This window comes from Artemia franciscana, unplaced genomic scaffold (genome assembly GCF_032884065.1).
Source record: "Artemia franciscana unplaced genomic scaffold, ASM3288406v1 PGA_scaffold_23, whole genome shotgun sequence".
Classification (NCBI taxonomy): Eukaryota; Metazoa; Arthropoda; class Branchiopoda; order Anostraca; family Artemiidae; genus Artemia; species Artemia franciscana.
Genome location: NW_027062649.1, coordinates 3,490,888 through 3,517,212, shown reverse-complemented (window position 1 = coordinate 3,517,212; position 26,325 = coordinate 3,490,888). Strand labels below are relative to the sequence as shown.

Below are 26,325 nucleotides of genomic sequence, written 5' to 3'. Positions count from 1 at the left end.
CATCTGCTTCGTAATCAGACTGTTTTTTCTTCTTTTTCAACCGAGTTTGCAGGGTTTCTGTTTCAAATGTTGGTTGAATATTTAGCTCCTCTGCCACTCCTCTGGCGCCAACTAGAATAATTTCAAAGCCATCGTCAACGTAACGTTTGTAAGTATAATTTAGTTTTGCTTAGTTGATCTTTGACGGCAGCCAAGCCAAATTGTTTGGATTGTAACTGCTTACTTGTTATTTTGATTTCAAAAAGTATACTAAGCCATAAAACCACACTTACAACAAAATTGTATTATTTAATGTTTTTTGCCAGACCTAAAGCTTTCACTCGCGAGTTGTTACATGTTGACCTATTTAAGGTGCGATCTTCGTAAATATCCATCAAAGCGTTATAAACCTTTATTTTTCCGTCACCATTTTTCTGTTCATTTGATTTCGTGGCTTTTTTTTTATTGATTTTTCTTCAAATTCGTCTTAATCTTTTTCTTTGGATTCTATTCTCTTATTATTTTTGCATTCAGGACGAGTGGGTGGAATTTTTGGCCAAAAACTTGAATTACTTTCTGGTTTCTACTGCCTTAAAATTTTTACTCGTTGAACTATTCAACGTTATTATTATTGCCCTTTTTGTTGCAAAAATATGTACGAAACTTGTACCAAAAAATAAAAACCATTTGACAAACAAAACCTGCTTCCAGGAAGGTCCCAAATTTTACAGTAAACAAAGCTTCAAAAGACCAAGTTCTTAACGAGGAACAATCTACCTCCCAAGTTTTATTTATTTCTCCCCAATGAAGAGATAATTGTGAATAACGACGAATAGCAGACTTTTCAATCATAAAAACAAACAACAGGTAAAACAAAAGGGAGTTTTTTTCATAGTGAAACCTTCTCAAATGAATATTTCGGCCCTATATCTAAGTGCCGTCCTCAGTAAAACATATATAAATAAAATAAAAATTACGGCAAAATACGACCTTTGAAACTAAAAAACATATAAACATTCCTAGACTCATTAATTCAATGAAGTTCAACTAGGACTGATAGATAAAGGAAAACAAAATGAGGTAATTCATTGAGGTGAAATAAAATTAAGAAAATATTTTTGATGCTATTCTTGCCTTTTTGGTAGCTAACCTCAGAGGTCTTTTAGTTACAGGTTCATTGGTATTGACTCTTGGTTTTCTAAAAACGGAATTTTGTCGAACAATTTTATTTTCAAAGTTGCCTCAAAAATTAATAAAAAATTTCAAAAATGACCACTAGGTAGCATTTTCCGCAATTCAGATTTTGTAGATATAAAATTTTGAGATTCTGCATTTTTCTGTAAATTTGTCCACTATGACGGGCAATATATTTTACATCCCTTTGAAAAGAAGCCGCCCTGGCCGAGTGGGTTGGTGCGCTGGATTCGGGATCCTGTGTCTGAGAGGACGCGGGTTCGAGTCCCGGTGTACCCAATTCTTCAGTTTGGGACGGAGGTCAGTGGCGTGATCCTGTAAGCTTAGCTAGAGTCGACCCAGCTCTAAATGGGTACCTGGAGAAATCTGGGGAAGGTAAACAGGAAGGGTGTGCGAAAGCACAGGTTGGCTGACCTCCAACCCCCCATTGCACTTCCTGGCTGAAGGGCCAAGAAACGGAGATCAGCACCGCCGGTACGGGCTGTAAAGTCTAAATGCCGTATCCTTTTTTTTCCTTTTTTGAAAAGAAATGTCACATAACATTTTTTGAATTACTGCAGCCAATATTTATGCTTAAAATATGAGGCTGATGTGTAAATCAACAGGGATAGTGAAACTGGACGGTTTATGCAGTTCGCAATAAAATTCTTCGCAATGAAATTCTTTCACAACTGCTTCAAAATAAAACAACTGTAAACCTGGCAAGTTTCAGAAAATACCTGTAAAACAACTCATGGATGCTCTATAGTCTTTATAGTCTTATGGATACTCAGAGGTCTTTTAGCTACAGGTTCATTGGTATTGACTAGTGGTTTTTTAATATAATTTGTCACTCTGTTTTTAATTAAATTTGTGTATAAAGAATTAAGCAAATACTCCCCCAAATCCCTATTTAAAGGAATACGTTTATTGAGCTTAAATTTCATTTCTATTGCCTCATGAACAATCTCTTTTATACCTAAGTCATCGCTAATGGATTTTTAAAAAAGGATATATATGGGCTTCCCCAATAACGTCTCTTTTACACAAAATCAACCGAAAAACGCCTGTTTTAAGACCGATTTAATATGTTTTACATCTGTCAAATCTCCTACTTAAAAGTCAAAGTAAAATCCCCAAACGGGATCATTTGCTTAATTCTTTCATGTAAACATTTGAGCTTGAATATTATTCCTTGAATATTCCTTTTCTACACACAACTTTGATGCTAGAACATGAAATTCAGATCCACAAAAAACAATTTCCAAAAATCTAAGGACACCTTGAAAAGAACTATTCACGTTATTGAGAAATTTTACACTTAGTCTTAACTTTATCACTCATTTTCTTGTCGTGAGTTAATAAAACTCAAAGGAAAATACATTGCATCAAATTATAATAGACAAGTGGGGTCACCAACACAAATAAAGTCGTTCTGACATCTGGATATTACAAACATGTTAGCGAATAGTACGCATAACTGAATAGACTATATTCAAGTCTATATTCGGATAACCTCACTTCTTCCAAATCTGAAGATTAGTGATGCAAGTAGGATTAGTATGTTCTGCAAAAATAAAGCGATGCCTGGATACAGATTATCGACGCCTGAAAATATTTTAACATCAACACCAATCACAATAAATTACACTAAATCATGCAATAATCAAACCAAATCAATAGATATTTATAAAAGCTGACAAAAAAGCGAAACTTGAGAAGTTTTTCTAAGGGGGGGGGGGGGTCACTGTGTAATCCATACACAGAGTGGGAGGGGGTCTTGAAAAAAGTATTTTTGCCTGAAAAGTAACGAAATTGAATCGAATTTAGATCGCTTTACACCGACCATATTTTTGTTTTTTGGTCTAGCTATTCGTGGTAGCCACCAAGCGTTGAACATATCCTAGCTGTGCTGAATCGATAAATGTTGTCAATACTAACAAAAAAAAAAAAAAAAAAGGCTAAAGCCATCATTTTCTGATGGGGAAGTGCTATTTTTCGTAGCTAGTATATATTCCTGCTTTAATTTAGTGTTATCTTAAAGTGATCATACCTAATCAAGTGCTTCCTAAGTAGCTCCCACTAAATGGAAAACGTAAATTTTCACTTTTTTGTAAAAAAACAACTTTGCCAAAAATGAGCAGAATTAGCATTGAACTAAAATTGTGCATATTCAATTGATTTTTAAGCATTAAATGGCTTATATGGAATCAGACTTGATATTCAAATCATAAACTAAATTAAGTACCTCCCATGTGGTTTATGATTTTATCGTTCAAATTAAGACCGAATCATGTGTACATTATTAAGGGTTGCAGAGAGTCGAGTGGGGGACAGCTCCTTTTAAGATTAATACCCCTTTCAAATAAAAAAAAAAATCGCATTTAATATGCAAGTCGCAGAGGTATAGAGAACAGCCTCTTGTCCGAATATTGTTTCTTAGCCTTTTTACAGACACCTGTAAATAGCGAAAAATAGGAAGTGTCTCTTGACCACAACAAAATCAAAGAACAAAAAAACAGCTCGGGCGTCCATATGGGGGAAATGCCTTCCCCCCTGGCTGAATGATGCTGCCTTATATTTTATTTGTTTTAAGATTTCTATTATTTAGCATTGGAAGGGTCGATTAGACCAGGTAAGCCCCCCCCCCCCCGAAAATTCAGCTTATGGGCGCCCATGGAAAATAGTATCTAATCTATTGAATCCAATTTCCGAAATTACAATATTTAGTGTGACATCTGTTTCTTTTTCATCATAAGAACATTTTGTATATACAGAGCAACAGCACCGGCTTTAAGACACAGTTCAGTGATAAGAGGGGCTCAATCTTTTAGAGGTAGAGGACCCTATCAGGTGCAAATATAAGTGACAAAAGGTGGTAATCGGTGACAAACTGGTCAATTTTAAAGGCTAAAACAAATGTTTGGGGACATTTCAAAGTATGTCAGCAAGACCTAGTGAGCCTTAAACCCTTAATTAGATGTAAATACTTCCCTCAGAAACCACATTTGTTCTTTTATTGTCACCTTTTTTCTTGGAATTGGACGATCAAAAATCATCAAATTATTATCGTTTTCCCACATATTTTATATAAATTACCTTTTTTTGTGTATTTTTGAATTTGCCCCCCCCCCCACATAAGAAATAAATCCCGCACACGTGCTTGGAATACTCAGTCCAAGCTTCGGACTCAGGTGAGTTATATACTCTCACTTTCTTTTGGGAAATGACGGCTCTTTTTTATAACATCTGAAATAAACTGAATTGGAAAGGGGTTAAATCCGAGACCGTATTCAGAGTGAGAGAGGGGTATAGAGCTTTTGACCCTTCCCCCCTCCCCCCCAAAAAATGTCGGTCCGACTCGTAGAAAAGTAACGAAAATTTTTGAAGAATTTTTTTAGTGTGCTCCCCCCCCCAAAACAATACCATTTAAAGCCTATTCTTGCCAACTATTTGCTAGATAACATTTCAAAGGAACGTAATATTTAGGCGGGAAATTCAGAAAATGTAACTTCGGAAATAAGGGTTGGAACTTTTGGAGATTATTTGTGGATCGAAGAGGACATCAAGGCATAAAAAAAAAAAAAAAGATGGCTACTCAGACTCGACATTGGTCAAGTCAGAATAGCCATAGAATCATTGGAGAAATTTTTGTCTTCAATTTGTCGAAAAGTTTAACCACAAAATATTAGCAGTCCTGAATTCTCTATGAATGTTGTAAGCTTAAAAACAAGTCATCTTGCTTTGCCTAATTATCTGGTGCTTGAATTTTGCATTTCAAATTCTCCAACAATGATCCTATTTTTTAAAGAAATTCTCTAGCGGTGTTAGTTAACAGTTTTGGTTTGGACAGGAAACATAATTGTTGGAAAAATTGTAAGCAAGCATTTTTTGTTAGGACGTCGTTTTTAAGAACACTTAAAAAGTTTTTAAGATCACAAAATGTCACAAAGTTTACCTGGAATAATATAATTTGCTATGAGGATCCCGCAGCACGCAATTATATTAATCACGCCCAACAAGAGGCCGACCCGAAATATTATCCTTGCCCCCATTAGTCCAAAACATCCAAAACAGACTCTGACATAAACATCTCCTCTGAGTTCACCAAAGCTGACCGAATTGATCCTAAAATGATTAAAAAATAAATCCTATTAATAACAGTATCACAACAAACTAGAACACGATTTCATACAATTGTTAAATTGGTAGCATTAATTTTGAAAGTGAAAACGATAATTTAAGAAGTCATCGACGTTATCTTAGCTCATGAGAAAATTGATTTATTTTTATTTATAAAATTAGTTTCTTTCCTACTTGGGCTGATTCTTCTTGACCACTTATTGTATCAATTTCTATTCCAAGGTATATGAAATCTAAAAAAAAAATCAGGGTGTCCCATTTTAATAGACTTTCATATCGGAAGGCATTTTTTATGCTCTATGTAACTATATATCACATATAGTCTAAAAGTACATTCAATCTCATGGGAAAAATCACACATAATTACAGAAGTTTGCCAATGAAAGATTATGCCAAAGAGCAGTTGTTAATCAAATCAAGTTAATTCTACTCAAGTCTAAATGGAATGTAAGTGTTGATTGAAGAACTAAGTAAGTATCGCAAGAAGACGAGCTTTAAAAATTAAATTTGGAAAACACTGTCAGCAAAACTACTAGGCTCCACAATAAACTACAACCCGTTAAGTGCCGTACAAACAGATTTGTAAACTTCATTGTGTCACATTTTGTAAGTGTTCTATATACTCCTTCTGGCGTATACAACCTACATCAACTGTCCCCTTTGGGGTCCACAAGCTCAAAGCACTGCTTACATGTTGGCAAAACTAGAAGATGTCCAAAAACGAGCAACTAAAATAACACTTGGACTTTGCTTCAGCAACTATGAAACTACTCTTGAACTTGCCTACATTATTCACTCAAAGACTTGATTTAATGATGAAATTTGGAAAAAAAGCTATAAGAAAACGAGAGGCACCGATCTATTTTTCCGCCATGTATATAGAACAGCAGAACGACTACACATTACATTATGCTACAGCCCGTTAAGTGCCGTATGAACAGATTTACAAACTCCTTTGTGCCATATTTTGTAGGCATTCTTTGTTACTGTGTTCGTTTTCTTCGTGATTGTAAAAGTAGCATAGTTTAGCGTTCATTTTTGAATGTTTTGATACCTATTTAAATAAATGAATACGAAAATGAAAACGCAAGGCGTTTCAAAGAATCCTGGTATGATGTCGCTAATTTCATGGTATTTATATCCACTATATCCTGCCTGAAACAGACTGAATCAAAAACTCAGTTTAGGCCAGTTCCATGGAAAGGTTTCTATATTCTATTGACCAAAGAAAGTTAAAGTGATGAATCCTTCATGCATTGTAATCTCCTTTGTGTCTTGAAACAAGGTGTAAGATTTGGATTCACACCTGTTTCTATTTCTGACCGACTGTTATATTGGAAAGCAATTAATACAACATAAGCTATCAAAAAAAGTTACCAGAAAACGCTATCGAGGTTAGTATAAAACACTCCTCTGGATAATATTTCTTGAGTTCTAAAGAAGTTCTATAAAAGCATATTGTTGATTTTAAATTATAATATTTATGTATATGAGATAATTGTTAAAGAATAAATGAAAACTAAACAAACAGAAATCAAAGTGAATAATTAAGTCAAACTCAAGAGCATGACATATAAGAATAGGGCTACTATTCAAGAATATGAAGATAATACATACACATATCAAACAGTTCGTGGTAACGAACTGTAGTAAGGAGCGACCCGGCTCAATAGTAACCAAAACTCTAAAAAATGGAATTTTGGTACCAATAGCTACATCACAAGAATCGCATTTTAATGCAGATTTTAAATATATAAGTTTCATCAAGTTTAGTTCTACCCATCAAAAGTTACGAGCCTGAGAAAATTTGTGTCATTTTAGAAAATAGGGGGAAACACCCCCTAAAAATCATAGAATCTTAACGAAAGTCACACCGTCAGATTCAGCGTATCAGAGAACCCGACTGTAGAAGTTTCAAGCTCCTATCTACAAAAATGTGGAATTTTGTATTTTTTTGCCAGAAGGCAGATCACGGATGCGTGTTTATTCGTTTGTTTGTTTTTTTGTTGCTGTTTTTTTCCCAGGGGTGATCGTATCGACCCAGTTGTCCTAGAATGTTGCAAGAGGGCTCGTTCTAACGAAAATGAAAAGTTCTAGTGCCCTTTTTAAGTGACCAAAAAAATTGGAGGGCACCTAGGCCCCCTCCCATGCTAACTATTTTCCCAAAGTCAACGGATCAAAATTCTGAGAGAGCCATTTTATTCAGCGTAGTCAATAAACCTTATAACTATGTCTTTGGGAACGACTTACTCCCCGACAGTCCCCGTGGGAGGGGTTACAAGTTCAAAACTTTGACCAGTGCTTACATATAATAATGGTTGTTGGGAAGTGTACAGGCGTTTTCAGGAGGATATTTGGGTTGGAGGCAGGGGTTGAGAAGAGGGGGGTATGCTGGGGGAACTTTTCATCGAGGAATTTGTCATGGGGGAAGAAAATTTCCATGAAGGGAGCGCAGGATATACTAACATTACTTAAAAAAATGAAAAAGTTTTTTTCAGCTGGAAGCAAGCAGCAGCATTAAAACTTAAAACGAACAGAAATTATTGCCCATATAAGGGGCTCACCTCCTCCTAATGCCTCGCTCTTTACGCTAAAGTATTTTTAGTAATTTCAACTATTTATTCTGCGGCTTTTGTGATTCATGGGTCATTCTTAATGAATTGGGAAAAAACTTAAGCTTTAATGTAAAGAGCGAGGTAGTGACGAGGGGGCGAACCCCCTCATATATGTAATAAAAACATAAGAATACAAAAGTTCTTTACGTAAGCTAATTTATAAGTTTCGTATATCTTTTACTTATAAAAAGATTCGTAAAAAATTAAAAGATCTAGTTGCCTTTTTAATTAACCGAATATCGGAGGGCAACTAGGCTTCCTTCCCGCTCTTTTTTTCTCAAAATCATTTGATCAAAGTTATGAAAAAGCCATTTAGCCAAAAAAAATAAATATACAAATTTTGTTTTAATTATTCCTCTGCGGAGAGCCAAAATCAAAACATGCATTGATTCAAAAGCGTTCAGAAATTAAATAAAAAAACTAGTTTTTTAAATGAAAGTAAGGAGCGACATTAAAAATTAAAACGAACAGAAATTACTCCGTATATGAAAGGGGCTTTTCCTTCTCAACGCCCCGCTCTTTACGCTAAAGTTTTCTTACTGTTTTACAATGTAGAGTTAAGAGAAAGATTCAAACTTTAGCGTAAAGAGCGGGGCATTAAGAAGGAAAAGCCCCTTTCATATACGGAGTAATTTCTGTTCGTTTTAATTTTTAATGTCGCTCCTTACTTTCATTTACAAAACTTGTTTTTTTTTTATTTAATACATATTATGCACACACAAGAATATACAAGAGTGTACATATATACATATACATAAAAATATATATAAGAATATAAAGGCTAGAGTGTCATACTACTACAAAGACTATGATTTTTTTTCTCCAATTTTGTACTCTGTAGTTTAGTATCTTGTATAGTGGGTAATAAGTAATAGTGATATGGTTCAAAGCCTAAATTGGTGGTACTCAAATTTTACAAATCTTCTAAAAAACATTTGTTCAAGGAAATATGCCTATCCCAGACTGGAAATGTATACCACTCCTGGCATGTGTGCCAGATTCACATTGTTCTAGAGGGGCTGGAACCTGAAATTTTGAACAAAATCTGACTCAAAGATACTAAAGAATATGTCTGATATTTATAAAATCCTTTAAAGCCTAGTTTTTCATTTTTGTAGAGAATGTCTCTTAATATTGAAATTAAACTTTTAGATGCAGAGTTCTCAAAGGCAAAAGCATTATGACAATTTGTCACTGCAATGAATCTTTATTAGATAAAGAGATAGGTCCATATGAAAGACGAAAATTAAACAAAAGGGATTTTTATTTTATGTGCAAGAGAGTTGCAGTTACTTGCTATAAACATTTCTAAACCAAAATATATAAAATAAAAAATTCAAAACTCCATCTCTACAGACAAGGGATACAAACACAGAACCAAAATAAGTCTTACATAAAGAAAGAGATGGTGCCCATGATGCCAAACACATGAAATGCAGGATTGAAAACATATGGACCGTAAACAGCAACAACATCTATGATTAGCCACCATCCAAGAAAGAACTATAATAAAAATGCATAGCAGTCAAGTTATAAATAAAAAATAAAAATATAATATTTATAGTTAGTAACTGTTAATATAAAAACAACCATAATTAATAACTAAAATAAAAATGTACAATGAAAATTATTTTCATACAGGCTGCATTTTACTTTTCTCATTGCTCATTTCTTATTACTGCTTTAGCAGTAAAAATTGAGGAAAATCTTTGGTTGGCTGTCTTGATATAAATGTTGTGAAAGCAGCATTTTGGTTCTATTTCTTCACCAGCAGTCATCAAAACTTTAAAAGGACCTATTGCACGAACAAATATTAAAAAAAAAGAAAAAAAGACACATTCCTAAAGAAACTCCAAAAAACCTATTATCTGCTTAAACCAGCAATATGCTCCAATACCTGAAACCCAATCCATGTTGTCACTTTTGAAATGATGCAAGCTTATGCTTTATTATTCTACCCAAAAATTTCATGCTATATTACTTTGCTCCAAACATAAAATTGATTTGTTTGAAAATTTATAGCATAGACTACATTCGTCTCCCTAAAAACATGACATCTAGTATTTGCTTACTTTGTATTTGATGGTAAGAATAATTTGATCCAGTGTCTACTACCAAGTGATTGCTATATACACTTTACTAATGCATTGTGTAAACTACTACTACTAATTGCTCATTGCAGCACCAAGCCACCTGAGCCCAAGGCTGCTACAAATGCTCCTCTTCCATCCCAATATATACCTCGAATCACACTAGCCAGCAATAAGGACAAGTCCTAAAAACACTGGTCAACGATGATGATGACTTGACATGTGCATCCTATACTGTGATCCAAGACTTCCTGCTCTGGTCTTTGTCAACAGCAGACTTGAAAGCTTCAACACTGGGAGACATAACAGCATTCTAGCTAAGTGAGTTTCATAGACTGACTACATGATTAGACAATAATTTGTTTTGCAGCCTGGCGTTTGTGTGCTTTAGGTAAAGCTTCAAGGAATTGCCTCTAGTACTTGGCAAAATGACTATCTGGAACACAGTTAGGGATAACACTCTGGTCACAGACTAAGTGGTCAGCCAGTAATCCACCTACGTGCCCATGTCTACATGTGAGGGTATTTTGAGCTTATGTAATCAGGTAGGATATGGGAGATGTTGAAATCCCTTTATGGATTTAGTTGCATGTTGCTGTAGTGATTCCAGAATTGATATCTCAACCTCATTGACTGGAGTAGGAATACACATCTCAGATCCTTATTAGGGTCTGAACAGGTCCTTTAAAAGCTTGGTGATCACAGCTGGAGATCTCCTACAAAACATTCTTTTCATAAAACTGAGACTTTAAGCTACCCACTTTGAGAGTGCATCAAGATCAGCTTGAATCTCTATGATTGAAGGTGCACTGCTGATGAATATATCAAAAACAGCTGGACCTAAATCCATTCCTGGAGGCACTCCACTTTTTACATCTGCTGATTCTGAGAAGAAAATCAATCTGCTGTCTCTGAATACCCAGACCACCTGCTTTCTATTGGTAAAAAATTTTGTTGATTAGTTGACAACAACATTGTGGATACCCATTGCACAATGTTTAGAATTTAATCTCCTATGCCACACTTTTTCCAATTCTTTGACAGGACCCAATCAATGGGAGATCCCTTATCCATAAGCTTTGTGACATACTTGTATGCATCAGTAACGTTAATGACAAGTGATTGATTAGGACAAAACCTGTGTTGGTTAGGTGATAGCAGACTGTTAGTATTTAAATTAACTGTAATGGCTCAATTGACTATACCTTTGAGCAGTTTCCCAATTATTGATGCAAGACTAATTAGTTGACAATTGTTTGCTTCATCTCTATTGCCCCCTTTATGTACAGGTGAGATGTAAGCATCCTTTCAATCTTGCAGAATATATTAGTAGAATAAATTCAAAGCTTCCCTCTATATACTCTCCCAAGAAGTTTAATTTCCCTCAAAATCTCTCATTATGACATTCTCACACTCCATTTTGGGACAAGTCACTTTTGCTTGGCCCTAGGTAGACGGCTAACAAGGATTATCTTAGGAAATCTCTCATCCTTTATCTGTAGGATGTGTGCTCTTAATCTCAACCTTTCTCTCAGTGTAGCATCAGAAAGTAGGATTAAACCATACAATTTCATACTGATACCATCCATTGTACTTATTGAAAACAAAGAAATAAATATAAATACCACAAATGAGTCCATGGCCAGTAAATGAAGGTGAAGAGAAACAACAAAAATCCAACAATTATTTTGCAAGTCTATATATAACAAAGCATCTTTAGTGTAAAAAAAAAAGAAACTAGAAACTAAAAACATAAAAACATGGATTCCGTGAAATGACGGAATCTAGGTACAACCTTATAGACAAATTAAGTGCTGGATCATCATTTTCCTGCTATTGCCCCCTTTGTTTAGCCAACTCCACAAGAAAAAGTGCTACTGCTGAGGATGTAAACACAATTGTGAGAGAACAAATTAATTGCCTAAAAAATGAACTGCTTGCAGGAATGACTATAATGGTTGATTCAGTTGCTGAAAGAGTTTCAGAAATTGAAATAGAACTGTTAAAAAAGTGCAACAAAGCTGACATGGAAACACAAGTCAAATACCTCATTGGAGAAGAACTCAAAGTATTGAAGGAAACCCTAACAAACGAATTCCATGCTGAACTTGCAGCCATTACTAAGGCTCACAAATCAGAAGCCCGCAAAGAAGTGAGAGACGAAATAAGAATAGACCATGATAGGCAGCGCCAAAGGCTAAATATCATAGCTTAGGGAATTCATGAGCTAGAGCAGGGTACAAGCCAGGAGAAGGAACAGGATGATATAATGCTCATCAGGGAGCACTTAAAAACCTCCTATAAACTTCCAGAATTTCATCTCACAAATGTAAAGCGCTTGATATCTAAGAATAACCAGATTATTGCCAGACAATAGACACAAAGAATAGCTCCAGTGATATTTACCATCCCCAAAATGATGATAAAAAAGGAAATCACTAGAATCTCCTTTTTGAAAAAAGAGACAATTCAGTACCAAAGTGATATAAGCAGGGAGGACAGAGAGAAGCAAGCAAAGCTTGTGAAAGAATTAAAGGACTGGCTGCAAAATGGTGAAAAAGACCTTGTTATCCATATGAGTTGCATTGTCCCAAAAAACCAGCAGTGAGCGGGGTTGGGAACTTTCCCTTCCTCAGTAGTGTAAATATATCCGATAGTTCAAAATATTGAAACTGTAATGACAATAGATGTACAGATTTGTAAAGGGATATGGTATCCACAAGTTATGAAGATGCCCAAACAGCTAGTGAAATAAGTGATAGTAGCCCAAGTGATCTAGTACAAAACATTAAAAATCATCACTCTAAGTTTCTCCAAGTGCTGAGCACAAATATAGACTCCTTGCCAAATAAACTAATGGGGTTACAAATCTTCCCAGAAAAAAAAATGATTATGATGTGATTTGTGTAGCTGAAATTAAGCCAAAGAATACAAATAACCCCTTGGATGATGCCCACATTGGAATTGCTGGATATTTTCTGTTTACAAACTTACAACATGACCCAAGAAGAGGAATTGCAGTCTATTTGAAGACAACCTTATCGGTAAGCAGAATCTCTCTTAATAAAGTTTTGGTTTGGGTTGAATATTTGGCTATAGAGATTGTGCTACCCCAAGAAAGTCTAGTTTTAGCCACTTTTTACTGGAGCCCAAGTTGTCCAAACCTAATAGAGACTGAACTGGCACTTTGTAAGGCCCTGCAGTTGCTACAAGATAAGAAGCCAAAGAAACTTTTAATAATTGGAGATTTTAACCTTCCTTGTGTCAGCTGGGTTGATGGCTTAGGGTATTCCCCCCCCCCCCCAGTATCACAAGGGTCATGCTATGAATTCTGCTTTCCTCACTTACCTAGCAGAAAATACGCTATATCAATCCGTTGAATCTTCAACAAGGTTCAGAGATGGACAAATACCCTCACTCCTTGACCTAGTAATCACAGATGACCCATATCAAATTTTAAGTATTGATCATTTACCACTGATTGGTGCAAGTGATCATGTATGTCTCTTAACAACTCTCCAACTGTCACCACCCTCTTCTGACCATATTTGCAGAAGATATATCAAAATGAGAAAATCCGCAAGGAACTAAGGAGAATGCAAAATGGCAACTGGGAAGCACTGTTTGAGAACAAGTCAAGCAATGACAGCTGGAATCTCTTGAAGGAAATAATGCTAAAGCTTGAGGAGACATGTACCACTGTCTCATATATCAAGAGGCCATTCACCCTACTTTACTTGACAAGGTCCATAAAACAGGAAATGAACAGAAAGAACAGATACTGGGCAAAATACAGGTGAACCAATTCTTGAGAACAATATGATAAATTCAAAAAAGCAAGGAATAGACTGAGAGAGATTACACAATACTCTATAAAAAACATGAAGATATCATTGCTACAGAAACTAAAACTAATCCATAGAAGTTCTGGAACTATGTATCATCAGCAAAGCCAAGACGAAATCCCATTCCCTACCTAACCATGCCATCTGGCAAACTCACAAATCATGCAGAGATAGAAGAAACTGTAAACAAACAATATTCCTCAGTCTACACAGTGGAAAACTCTAGAAACATCCCTGATACCCAGAAATATCCTGTCAATGTAACAATGCTAATGGCTGTCATTTTTGAGTCAGATGTCCAAAAACAACTGAAAAAGCTTGACACATCAAAGTTGAAAGGACCAGACAGTATACACCCAAGACTACTCAAAGAGACTGCTGAACTAATATCCTCACCTTTAGCAAAAACCTTCAAGAAATCACTGAAGGAAAAAGCTGTCCCCTCTGACTGGGGACAAAAAACTACTGTTATACCATTACACAAGAAAGGCTCCAAAGATAAAGCTAAAAATTATAGGCCAATAAGTCTAACATCAGTAACTTCAAAGATTCTCAAGGGAATTATAAATGATGCTGTCACTAAGCACTTGACATACAACAACATCATGTCTCCAAATCAGCATGGTTTCCAAAATGGCCATTCCATGGACACAAACCTAATACAGTCATACAATGAAGTCACCAAACTACTGGAAAAAGGGACACCCATGGACATGATTTTGTTGGATCAAGCAAAAGCATTTGACAGCCAATGGCTGTCATTTTTGAGTCAGATGTCCAAAAACAACTGAAAAAGCTTGACACATCAAAGTTGAAAGAACCAGACAGTATACACCCAAGACTACTCAAAGAGATTGCTGAACTAATATCCTCACCTTTAGCAAAAAACCTTCAAGAAATCACTGAAGGAAAAAGCTGTCCCCTCTGACAGGAAAAAAGCTACTGTTATACCATTACACAAGAAAGGCTCCAAAGACAAAGCTGAAAATTATAGGCCAATAAGTCTAACATCAGTAACTTCAAAGATTCTCAAGGGAATCATAAATGATGCTGTCACTAAGCACTTGACATACAACAACATCATGTCTCCAAATCAGCATGGTTTCCAAATGGCCATTCCATGGACACAAACCTAATACAGTCATACAATGAAGTCACCAAACTACTGGAAAAAGGGACACCCATGAACATAATTTTGTTGGATCAAGCAAAAGCATTTGACAAAGTCACACACCTAAGACTGAAAAGAAAGCTTCAAGCTTGTTGCATCCACTTGGACATTATTGAATGGATTGTAGACTTCCTCGGAGAACAAACCCAAAGAGTTGCTGTTATTGATGATAAAGGAGTACATGTACTATCATCACCTATACCTGTTCTTAGTGGAGTTCCCCAAAAAAAACCATGCTTGGGCCATCACTTTTCAACATATATATCAATGATGCTCCTGAAATACTCCAAAACCTTCTTGCACTCTATGCAGATGATTCTAAGCTCATCAGGGCAGCATCATCTTGGGCGGAGGCTGCCTCAATCCAAGCCAATCTCAAAAAGCTGGATGACTGGGCTAGACAATGGCTACTTGAATTTAATTCAAGTAAATGTAAAGTTTTACATTTTGGCAATAAAAATCAAAAACATATTTACACCATGCAAAACCAAATAACTGGTCAAAGAGAACCCCTAGTTTCAGTTACAGAGGAAATAGACTTGGGTGTCATAGTTGAATGTCAGTTATAGTTTCAAAGTCATACTGAAAAGATTGTAGCTAGTGTGAACTGCACTTTAGGGAGAATTAAACAAACATTCACAACACAATCTCAACAAACAAATCACCAAGCTATACAATAGTCTTGTCAGACCAAGACTAGAAACTGGCATGTCAATTGCATCTCCCTTCTACAAAGTGGACAAGGACATGATAGAGAAATTACAGAGGAGAGCAACAAAGATAGTAGATGGGTGCCAACATCTTCCTTACCCAATGAGACTGGAAACTCTGAACGTATGCAGTATGACTTATCAAAGAAAAAGGGGTGACATTAATAACACTTACAAATTGATTACAAACAATCCAATTCATGGTCTCTTCTTCATCAATTCAGCACAAAGGACAAGGGGTCATCCTAAGGAGCTTATAAAGGCCAATGCTCAGAGGAGGGAACACCATCACTTCCTAACCAACCTGGTAGTAGACCAGTGGAACTCCCTGAGCAATCATACTGTATCCAGTTAGACCATCAAAGAATTCAAAGTCTCACTTGACAAGGAGTAGAGCAATAAGGAATGGAGGCTGGAATGGGACACCTTTGAGTTCCAGACCAGAACATATACCCTAGTCAATAAAACCAACTCAATATTCAAAACAATTCCAAATCAATCTACATGGCAATTTTTGAAGCAATGCTACAGGATGGAAAATCCTTCAATTGCTCCAAGTTGTAATTTAAGGTAATAACTAAAAAATGTATATAAAACTGAAAAAAATTAAAATAAAATAAATAATACACAATTACTTACATTTACAATTTGCAGTTATCTTGATCAAACCAATTCAGTTACTTTAATGGTTTGACAAAGGTAGATACAAATTGTAAATGTAAGTAATTGTATACATGCTAAAATATTTTATTTTAATCTATTTTAGTTTTATAAATATTTTTTAGTTTCTTTATTTTTAAGCTGAAGATGCCTGGTTACATATGGGACAAACAGTTGTTGTATTTTGTTGTTCCACTTCACTTTCATTTAAAGGTCATAGATTTCTTTATGTCATGGCTGGCCAGTTTGGCTTTAGATCTTTTATTGCAACATAATATATTGTCAACATATTTTGCAGGGTAGAACTTTTATTTTCACTGCTGTGCAATTTTTTTTTTTTAGCAAATTCTGAACAATATACATGGATTCAACTGCATTTTCCATTTTCAAATAATCTATAAGTGTAATTAAATACTATCACTAACATCTAGTAATTTTTCACAAGAACATTTGGTAAAATTCTGATTGAGTGACTTCTTGCTATCTCAGAAAGAGGTTAGGTTAGGAAAATGAAAGTTTCAGGGATTGATCTACAGGCAAAAGTGTATTCTGGGAAGGTATTTTAAAGTACCCACCTCCACTCATTCTCCCTCTAGAGAGCCCTGCAATTGACCTACATGAGAGGTTTATACCTATTGAAATTTTGACAAAACAACATTTTACCTTAATTTTCAGTTATTAGTTGCTTTTTCTCTGCCTTTAGAGATGCAATTCCTGTTATTTGAGTAGAAATCTGAGCCATATCATTTTTTTTTTCAAAATTAGGAAATGTATTTGCATATCATTGAAACCATATAAATTGGGATTAAGCAAAGTAGTGAAGCTGAAAATAATTTTGTTGTACTTCATTCAAGCAGAAGATCTATTTTGCAAGGTTTCACTTTTCTAACACACATATTTTTGAAAGTCATCAAAGGTCAGGGCCCTCCAGAAGGATGAGTGGAGATAGGTACTTCAAAATACCTTCCCGGGACATAATTTAGCCTGTAGACAAATCCCTGAAAGTTTTATTTTTCTAACCTAACCCTTTTCTGAGATAGCAAGAAGTCAATCAACTAGAATTTTATTAAACATTTTAATAGACAAATACTGATTAATTAGGTAAAGTTGGGCTAGTTAGATGGTTGTTTATTTATTACAGATTTTCAAGGCTTAGAGAATAGAAAAAAATAGTCCATAAGTACTGCTTGAACCCTAGGCTTATACCTAATTTGCTAAAAAACAGCAAACTTTCTAATGTAAGCCTAGCATAAGAATATCAAGCCCGTTTTGGGGGGAGGGACAAGGATACAGTTACAGCAGGAACAGTTACTAGCCTATATTTGGAAAGAGCTTCTTATGAAGAACTGAATGGTAGCCTATAAATCTTTCTTCCCTAGACAAATCTGACTCCTAGCTTAGCCTATAGGCCTAGTAGTGTGATTAGATTAACAACAATGTATATCTTAAATATATTACGAATAGTCCAGCAAGGACAGAGGCTATGACATTTTGGAGGCCACGTTTCAAAGTCATTTTTGAATTTTTGAAAATGATTTATCAATGGGTCTCAGGGCTGCCAAATTTTTTTTAAGGAGTGTGTCATATTTTTCCGAAAATGTGCTTTTTGTGTCATCTCAGATTCCATAATGTGTCACAAAATGTGTCATTTTTTTGCTACAAGTGGTATCATATTTAATTGTCAAATCTTTAAATAGAGTTTTCAATATATAATCTTTTCCAAATCGGTTCAGAAAGGAGTAAATTTAACCTTAAACTATTATCTTGGGATCGAGACGTTTATATGACGCTATGAAAGTGATAGGAACATTCGATTAAATTAATGTTACACACTATGAATTTGTGTCTGGGCGACCAACGAGGCAAGTTTACATTTATAAAAATCTTAGGGACAATCAATTCCGAAGATAAATTAAAGACTTTTCGCTTGACGTCGTAATCGTAATCGGCTAAGGTTTAGTTGACACCTTCGAAAATGGAAAAATATAAGACCGCAGTAGGCGCGTTTGAGCTTTTTAGTTTGCGAGCATAAAACTTGTCCGAGACCTGGATTCAATCGAGAAGAAATTCGTAAAAATTAAGTATAACGCCTGAACACGCTTCTTTTTGTTTTAACATGCTTTGTGCCTACTTTTCTTCTCTTGTACAGAATGTCACTTTGACTCGGAAATCTGAACTTAATTCCCAGAAAAAACAGTTCCAACTATTTGTCTATCAACTTGTCTGTGGTTCATTGTGCCCTCATTGAACCTTAGCTTGAACCAATAATACTATTAAGCCGTCTTCCTGTCTTAATGGTTACAATCGTACTTCTAATGGACCTAGAAGTCGAGGAAAAATGTAAGCCAAAATCAATAGCATATTTGTACTAAAAATTACAGATAAATATCAGATGTATAAGCACTGAACAACTTGGTAACCTCTCACACACAGACCCCCCTCCCCAGAACTTCAAGTATATTCGACCCTGTCTATATCTAGAGCTCATTGGTCTCTTCTTCTTTCTCCTTGTACCAGACCATAAAATTCTTCCGCATATCAGAAGGAATTTCCCAGTCGTGCATGATTCCTGAGGTACGAGAGACCAGCTGCTTTGCATGCATCCGTGAGTCTGTCGTGTCGAGAAGTAGACTGTTCCTGAGTTTCAATTTTATATTTTATAGAACTGAAAATTGACGTTCTGCAACTGCACTGGAGTGCGAAGAGCACACGGATTTAGCATGAAAAGGGACAGCTCTTCGGACTGTGGCTTGCCTTGAACATCTTTCAGTAACGTCTTCCAAAAGATCAAAGGAGACATTTCAGTTCCCATGGTTCTGATAATCTCATCCCTCTGCTCACTCATCAAGATCCACTGAGTCTCTATTACATCTCTTGACCTTTCCACTTCACCTTCATGTCTCCCAAGTAAGCTGCTGAACCGACCAGTCAGTCCCACTCGAGTGTCAACTTTTCCGCTCAAAGCAGTCACTGGGTCTAAACAAGCCAAAGATTTTAAAGTGGGATCAGAATGATAAATTCATATCCTCATTTGTTTGATAACTTCTACAAGGAAGTTCGGGCCTTTCAACCTAAATTGTTTGAGATCAGTCGAGGGTATCACATCCTTATATTTCAGCACGTGTATTTCGGTACTTGGACCAAAAGAAATCTCGGAGATTTCCTTGAAACAGCCTGAGATTATGGGTATGACAAAAGCATTATCATTCTCTGAGATATCAGTTTTGACAAAAGACATCATGGTTGCCCTTGAGCTGGAAAGGAGTTTGTGAATGCGACTGTCACTACTCTGGGACTTCAAATTCAAGCAATTGTTCTTGTTGACCTTTTTCATCATTTTTAGGTGAAACAAGGTAAGGATAAAATGAAGTGATCTTGTTTGAAAATAGAAGTATGTTCATTTAGAAATTTTGAAGCTATATTTATTTACTTAATATGTAAGCCATTCAACTAGCTTCAATCTAGTATTTTTGTCATATTTGTTGGTGCCTTTTTAATCCAGATGGATTATTCTGAAGGAAAGACTTCTCTGGAAGTCTTAGACCCCTTTTAGTTTAGACCCCTTTGTGGGGTCTAAAGCTTTGTAGTTTTTCTTTATTTTCTCTTAATAATAATAATAAACAGATTGGAAATTTGTAATCTCGTCCGAGGTGGGATACCCCTCCTGTACTCTTAAAAATGTGAGTTGCTGTTTATGCATACAGCTTTGATAAACTGCACGCTGTTTACTTTTTAATATTAAGTACATACCAGTTGACATCACATACTCAATCAAGCAGCCAATTAAGTTCAGATATTCAACGTGCATTTTGATTTGAAATTTCCACCTATGGCTGTTTTCTTCTCGTGGTTTAAATTTTAAATATGGTGAGGGCATCTGTCCTGTATTCCGCACTGTTTGTGTACTACTGCCACCGTTAGGTAGTGCTATTCCTCTCCAATAATTTCTAGCTTTTGGGGAGGTTGAAAACTAAAACTTTACTTTTCTTTTATTACCATTTAAAAAACAAGACTCGGATGACAAAATTGTGTCATTTTTTTTTTTAAATGTGTCATTTTCATCGATTGTGTCATTTTTTATCGAAAAATGTGTCATTTGCGTCGATTGTGTCATCATTTCGACTGAATGTGTCATTGTGTCACGCAACATCAAATTGTGTCATTTTGACACAAAATGTGTCAATTTGGCAGCCTAGATGGGTCTACTGATCTTTGAATCAAAATGTGTTGAAGATGTCAGTAAAAACAATTTCGCTGTTACTCTTTTTAAGATGAAATTTAAAAGTACCAGTTTCCACTCCCAAGAGACAAAAAAGAAGTATTTTCTCTTTGAGTTCAAAGTTTCATATGAATCATTAGTAGACTTGATTTTGATTGGTTGATTCAAAAGAAACATTTCTACTCTTTGTTTGACTTGTGTTTAAAGACACTTAGCCCATAAAGTATTGAAGAACTGCTAAATTCCAGAGTCTATAAGACTTAACTTTAAATCTTTTTCTAATTTGAAATTTACTAAAGGGGTATGAATGAGAAATTTAGTCCTGAATTTAAGAATTTCCGAGGGAGTATGAATGAGAGATTTTTCCTGAATTTTATAAAGGGGGGGGGGGTGCTGGCCTATATGTTACAGAATGTCTTATTCTATTCTCTATTTGAACATAAGCCTACAGTTGTTACCTTGACAATGCAACCCCCATACCTTATTGACCCTTACATATTTTAAGTAATAGCCTGTCTCTATTATTGTTTCCATGGTTTGGTCCATTGTATAATGGGTAGGCCTATCTGGTGTGAGGACTCAAAGATATCCAGTCTAGCCTGAGTGATTGTGCTGATTACAAGCTCAGGATACCACGTAATGGCTAATAGAAAATAGTATAGTTTATTATAGCCTATATAAATAAAACAGGTAAAATTATGACAGTTTATATAACTGACTTACCAATAAAGTGAACACACTACTTGATGCCTTCTTGGTAAAATTCTAGTTTAATGACTTCTTGCTATCTTGGAAAGGGGTTAGGTTAGGAAACTAAGACTTTTAAGGATGGGTCTACAGGCTAAAGTATATTCCTGGGAGGTATTTATAAGTACCCACCTCCACTCCTTCTCCCTCTAGAGGGCCCTGAAATTTGCCTACATGACAGGTCTATACCAATTGAAATTTGGATGAAACAACATTTTACCTTAACTTTCAGTTACCAGTAGCTTTTTCTCTGCCTTTAGTTCTGAAAATACAATTTCTGTTATTTGAGCAGAATTCTGAGCCATATTAATGTTTTTTTTTTCAAAATTTAGGAAATGTATCTGCATATCAAAATGACAAATTTTCAATTAAAATATGAGTTATTACTTGTTTTTAACAAAATAATACTACATTTTTTTCAGGTTGTTTTCAAAAAATATTGCTACATTTTTTCAGTGAGCAAAGCATATTTGTCTATGAGCCCTGCAGGCAGCAGGGCAAGGTCTATATTCTATATTTAGGCCTATTTAATAAACATAATTTGAGTTTTTTATCCCTCTTTGTGGAATAAATATAGAGTACAGACCTTGCCCTGCTACCTGCAGGGCTCATGGACTAATACACTTTGCTCTATAGGTAATGTTACCTGCAAGCAAGCCCACTTCATGCATATTTAGTTTGCCCCATGGAGGAGGAGAGTCAACCAGAAATGGATGTGCTTCCCTAATAATGACAGAGAAGCAATATGCAATCATCAATATCTTGCTATATACAGAAATACACACTTTAGAGCACTTGGAACAAAACTAAACATTTATCATTATTTATAATAAGGTTAGTATAGGTCAGGTTGGGTTAGGTTAAAAAGTGCTTGAATTTGAATTTGTAGTAGAAGCAATAATTATATTTATATAGAACATTACAAAAGGTATCAAGGGGCATGTTCACTTTAGTTGTAAGTCAGTTAAATGAACTGTCATAAATTTAGAAAAAAACAAACATTACATGTAGAAAAAAAGAATTGGGTAAAATTTATAATAATGGTCTATTGAGGTAGCTAAGAAATAAACTTACTTCTATTGTTAGAATGGCACCCTGAATCCAAATTAACTTTCATTTGCATTGGAAATGAAATTTAGACCCCCTTCCTCCCTAATGTGTAAACATACCCTGAATGGTTATATATTTGTGTGAGGTAAAGTTAATTTCCAATGCAAATGCATATTAAATTTGGATTCAGGGTATAATTCTAACTATATTGGTAAGCTTGATTCTTAGCTACCTGAATGGTCCATCAATATAAGCCTTGCCCAAAATCTCTAGGCAAGTAGCCAAATAGGTGGCTAATATGAATGACAGTGTATATCTCTAGAATCTTTAAATTAGCTATTCAGTTGGCTATTAGATCTCATCTATGTATACATTTTAGCCTTAATAAACCAACTAGTAAGCTAATATTAGACTTATATACATAATAGGCTATTAATTTAGCTAACTAGTTGGCTATTAGTATTCCAGGCATACATAAACTTTATTTTAAAATAGCCAACGAGTCAGCTAGGCCTATCAATAAAATGTCTATTACACTTGTGTAGTTAGGTGACTAGTTTGCTATTAGTATCCCAAGTATATATAAGCTTTAGTTTAAAATAGCAAATTAGTGAACTATCATTAAGGTTTCTAGTATACAGTAAAATTACCTAACTAGTTTGCCATTGAAGTCTTAACAATATACACAATTTTATATTAGCCAGCAAGTTGGCTATTAGATCTCACCTATATATACACTTCAGCCTTAATTAGCCAACTAGTCAGTTAATAAGAAAACGTTATAGAATTAGCTGACTAGTTGGCAATTAATATCCCATGTATATATGAACTTTAGTTTAAAATAACCAATGAGTAAGCTATCAATAAAGTTTCAGAGGTTTAGATTAGCCAACCAGTTAGTTATTAGATCTCACCAATATATATACTTCAGCCTGAGTTAGCCAACTAGTCAGATAATAAGAGGACTGTCTATACTTTATAGAATTAGCCTACTAGCTGGCTATTAATAACCTTGTGAATATATAAATTTTATTTTAAAATGTCCAATCAGTAAGCTATCAATAAATTTCCTAATTAGCTAGCTAGTTTGCTATTAAATTCTTGGCTACATAGATATGTCTAGATTAGCCAACCATTTGGCCATTAGATATCTTGTATATATATATACACTTCTGCTGGAATTTGCCAGTTAAGAGAACTGTATAGGCTATACTTTATACAATTAGCTAACCAGTTGGATACTGATATCCCATGTCTATATAAATTTTAGTTTAAAATGGCAAAATACTCAGCTATCAAAGTTATTTGAAGTACCAATTAAATTAGATTTTCTCTTCCCCATCATTTTTCTATTATTGACTGGTAGAGGTCAGAGTTGGGAATCTGGAACAACTTACTTTCCATTCATCATCTATAAACATAAACCTTAAATTGTATTGTCCAGCAACTTAATGTTTAAATACTGTAGAATCACTGATTAATGATGATGATGGTTGGATGTCTCAATGTCATCCCACTCAGTTTGTTTTGGCTTTGATGACCTTTCTCCATCAGTGGCTCTTTTAAAAGCAGCAATGCTCAAACTCACTATTCTGTTTGTGGAGAAGTTATTGTGTAGTCTAGTGGCAGCTCTCTTTTAATATAGTTTCCAAATATGCCCCCTAGTTCTGTTAGATTGATCAAGCTGAAATGGTTCATTTAATGGAGAGTTAGAATTCAGGCACTTATGCATCATATTAATATCACCACTGTTATGCATGTAGACAAGAGTGGGAAGTTCACCTTTGTTGAGAGGGCTAGCAACACACACACCAAACTCAAAATTAGGCCTTATATAATTTAGTCATCACCATAGGTGACCTACTAGTAATTGTCTTTTTTATAATGCCAAGGGTTTGGAGTGCTTTGGCTACAGCTGTCTGTATGTGCACAGTGAGTTTTAATCCTTTATCAATTATTACCCCCAAGTCTCTCTCAGCTGCCAATCATGAGGAATCTACTCAGCATCAAGAGACTTCTTAAACATGTTTGTAAGGGGAAGAGCTATTTCCGCATGAGTTTTTTTCAATATTTGTGAGTCAAGTTTATCAGGATCAATGGATTTGTTAGGATTAAGTAGCTTCAGTGAACTCTCCACATCAGAGGCACCCACAGTTATCTTTTGCAATGGTTCTTCAATAGAATATTCTGGTGCTTCTGGTAAGGGGGTGTCATCTGGAGGTGTGAACACTGACTTAAATTGACTAGTCAATTCAGCTGCTATAGCTTTTGGGGATTAAATGTGTTGCCATTCATAAGTAGTTCCATAACTGAGTGTCTCCCTGGTTTCCAAGTTGAAGCATGCATCCAAAATTTCTTAGGGTTAGATTTTGAATCAAATTCCAATCCCTCTTCATACTCTATCAAGTTTACTTGTGAGATACCTAACTTTATTTTGGGTTTGTTTAAACTTCTCATGGAAGGGTTTACTTTTGTATTTGCTCCAATGCTTCTTCTTTTTATGCACAGCTTGCTTGCCATCATAAGTGATTAACAGTAGGGTTTTGGGTCTTCTTTTCTAGGAAATTACTGAATGTTTTTGCATGCAATTACTTACTTAATCCAATGATCCTTTTTTTGGTTACAACTTAAGCCTACAAGTAATTGCAACATGTCACTTGCTCCAAATGGTCGTTTTGAATCAACACTAATGAGCATATTGTTGTCATTAATAAACAAAAGTTATAGCAGGGTTGGTTTCTTCCCACTTCTATACCTGGTCAGAAAATCAATTGCTTGGTATAGCAAATGTTCATGAAGGCATTTTAGGAGTGGGTCATTTGGGTTTTCAACCCTTTCTGTGACAGCAAACCCATGAATCCACTTTAATTCTGGCAAATTAAAATCTCCAACAATAAGAACATTCTTGTAATATTGATTCATCACATTATTAATAGAATATGCAATTACTGGAAGGGAACTTGTCTGACAAGGGAAGCTGGGACTCCAACAAAAACAACTATGACTACAGGGAGACTTTGCTGCAGAATTGTTATCCATGTTTGCTCAAATTTGGCTTTGACAGATTGGTGAGTAGCTCAAACCCAGGTACTTGAATTTATATATCAGTAAGAGCAAATGCAGTATGTCTTGGTTTCACCTCAGTAAAGGCATGTCTTGTTGACATCACCAACTTAATTCTATTCATCTTTGTAGCAATACAGTATTCATTATTGTATAGTACCACAAGTCCTTTAATAATAATATTGTCAACACTAGCTTCACTTGATGCAGAATTTATGATTTATAAGAAATGGTATCCAATATGGGTTCATAATTTCTTTTATCTGATCTAGCACTAACATACAATTCAGTTTCTGTATATTTCATAGAGCCAATTTCACTAGTACTATCACAAATGAAAACACTACTTATAGAACTATTTACAAGTCTTAAAGGGGTACCAGATATATCTATGATTCCATGACATTCTCTTGCAATGGTGACTAATGTGTTGCAAGGGTGTGGGAGTTTTTTGACACAATCTTATTTCCTCTGATTACTATTGCCACTTCCCTATTCAATCTTCTCTTATGCAGTTCTTCATACAATCTTTGCCTTTTTTCACAATCATGCTTTGACATGTCATTTCTAAATTGAATGGTATTTCTTTCAAAAGATTTCTGAAGGAGTAGGTTCTTTATTTTGAAATTAGCCACTGATAAGATATTTGGAATAGGATGTTCAGTTCCGGGTCCTATCATGGTTGTTATGTTCCCTAGTCTGCAAACATTTAGGACAATAACATCAAGGATTTCATAATCATTAGATAACTAATCATGTACAAATCAGGCATCATCAGTTTGTGGAGGAATTTGAATGACCTCTATATCAAGTTTTCTTTTTTGCCTTTTACAATCCTTGGCAATCATTGTCTTTTCGCG

The 26,325-nt window shown here is 35.1% G+C and overlaps 2 protein-coding genes across 2 annotated transcripts in view; one reads left to right on the top strand and one right to left on the bottom strand.

The window, feature by feature from the left end:
• Positions 1 to 200: 200 nt before the first annotated feature.
• Positions 201 to 17,945, bottom strand: LOC136041445 (transmembrane protein 50A-like). Its single transcript, XM_065726113.1, has 4 exons — positions 17,845 to 17,945; positions 9,304 to 9,413; positions 5,111 to 5,280; positions 201 to 2,760 (listed from the first exon to the last, which is right to left on the bottom strand). The coding sequence occupies exons 1-4, from the start codon at positions 17,899 to 17,901 to the stop codon at positions 2,654 to 2,656; spliced, it is 444 nt and encodes a 147-aa protein (XP_065582185.1). The 5' UTR covers positions 17,902 to 17,945; the 3' UTR covers positions 201 to 2,653.
• Positions 17,946 to 20,664: 2,719 nt separating this feature from the next.
• LOC136041519 (exosome complex component RRP46-like) overlaps positions 20,665 to 26,325 on the top strand; it is a gene marked incomplete at its 5' end in the record, with an annotated part of 363,665 nt that continues 358,004 nt past the window's right edge. The window contains one exon of the mRNA XM_065726225.1: positions 20,665 to 20,704. Within this exon, the coding sequence (XP_065582297.1) occupies positions 20,665 to 20,704 (40 nt within the window). The remainder of the gene's footprint in view (positions 20,705 to 26,325) is intronic.

Coding starts and splice junctions, on each gene's coding strand:
- LOC136041445 (XM_065726113.1), bottom strand. CDS start 17,901: ATGACTTTGAAACGTGGCCTCCAAAATGTCATAGCCTCTGTCCTTGCT. Junction 9,414..17,844: donor CTGTCCTTGCTGGACTATTC/GTAATATATTTA, acceptor TTTTTATTATAG/TTCTTTCTTGGATGGTGGCT. Junction 5,281..9,303: donor GGCACCATCTCTTTCTTTAT/GTAAGACTTATT, acceptor TAATCATTTTAG/GATCAATTCGGTCAGCTTTG.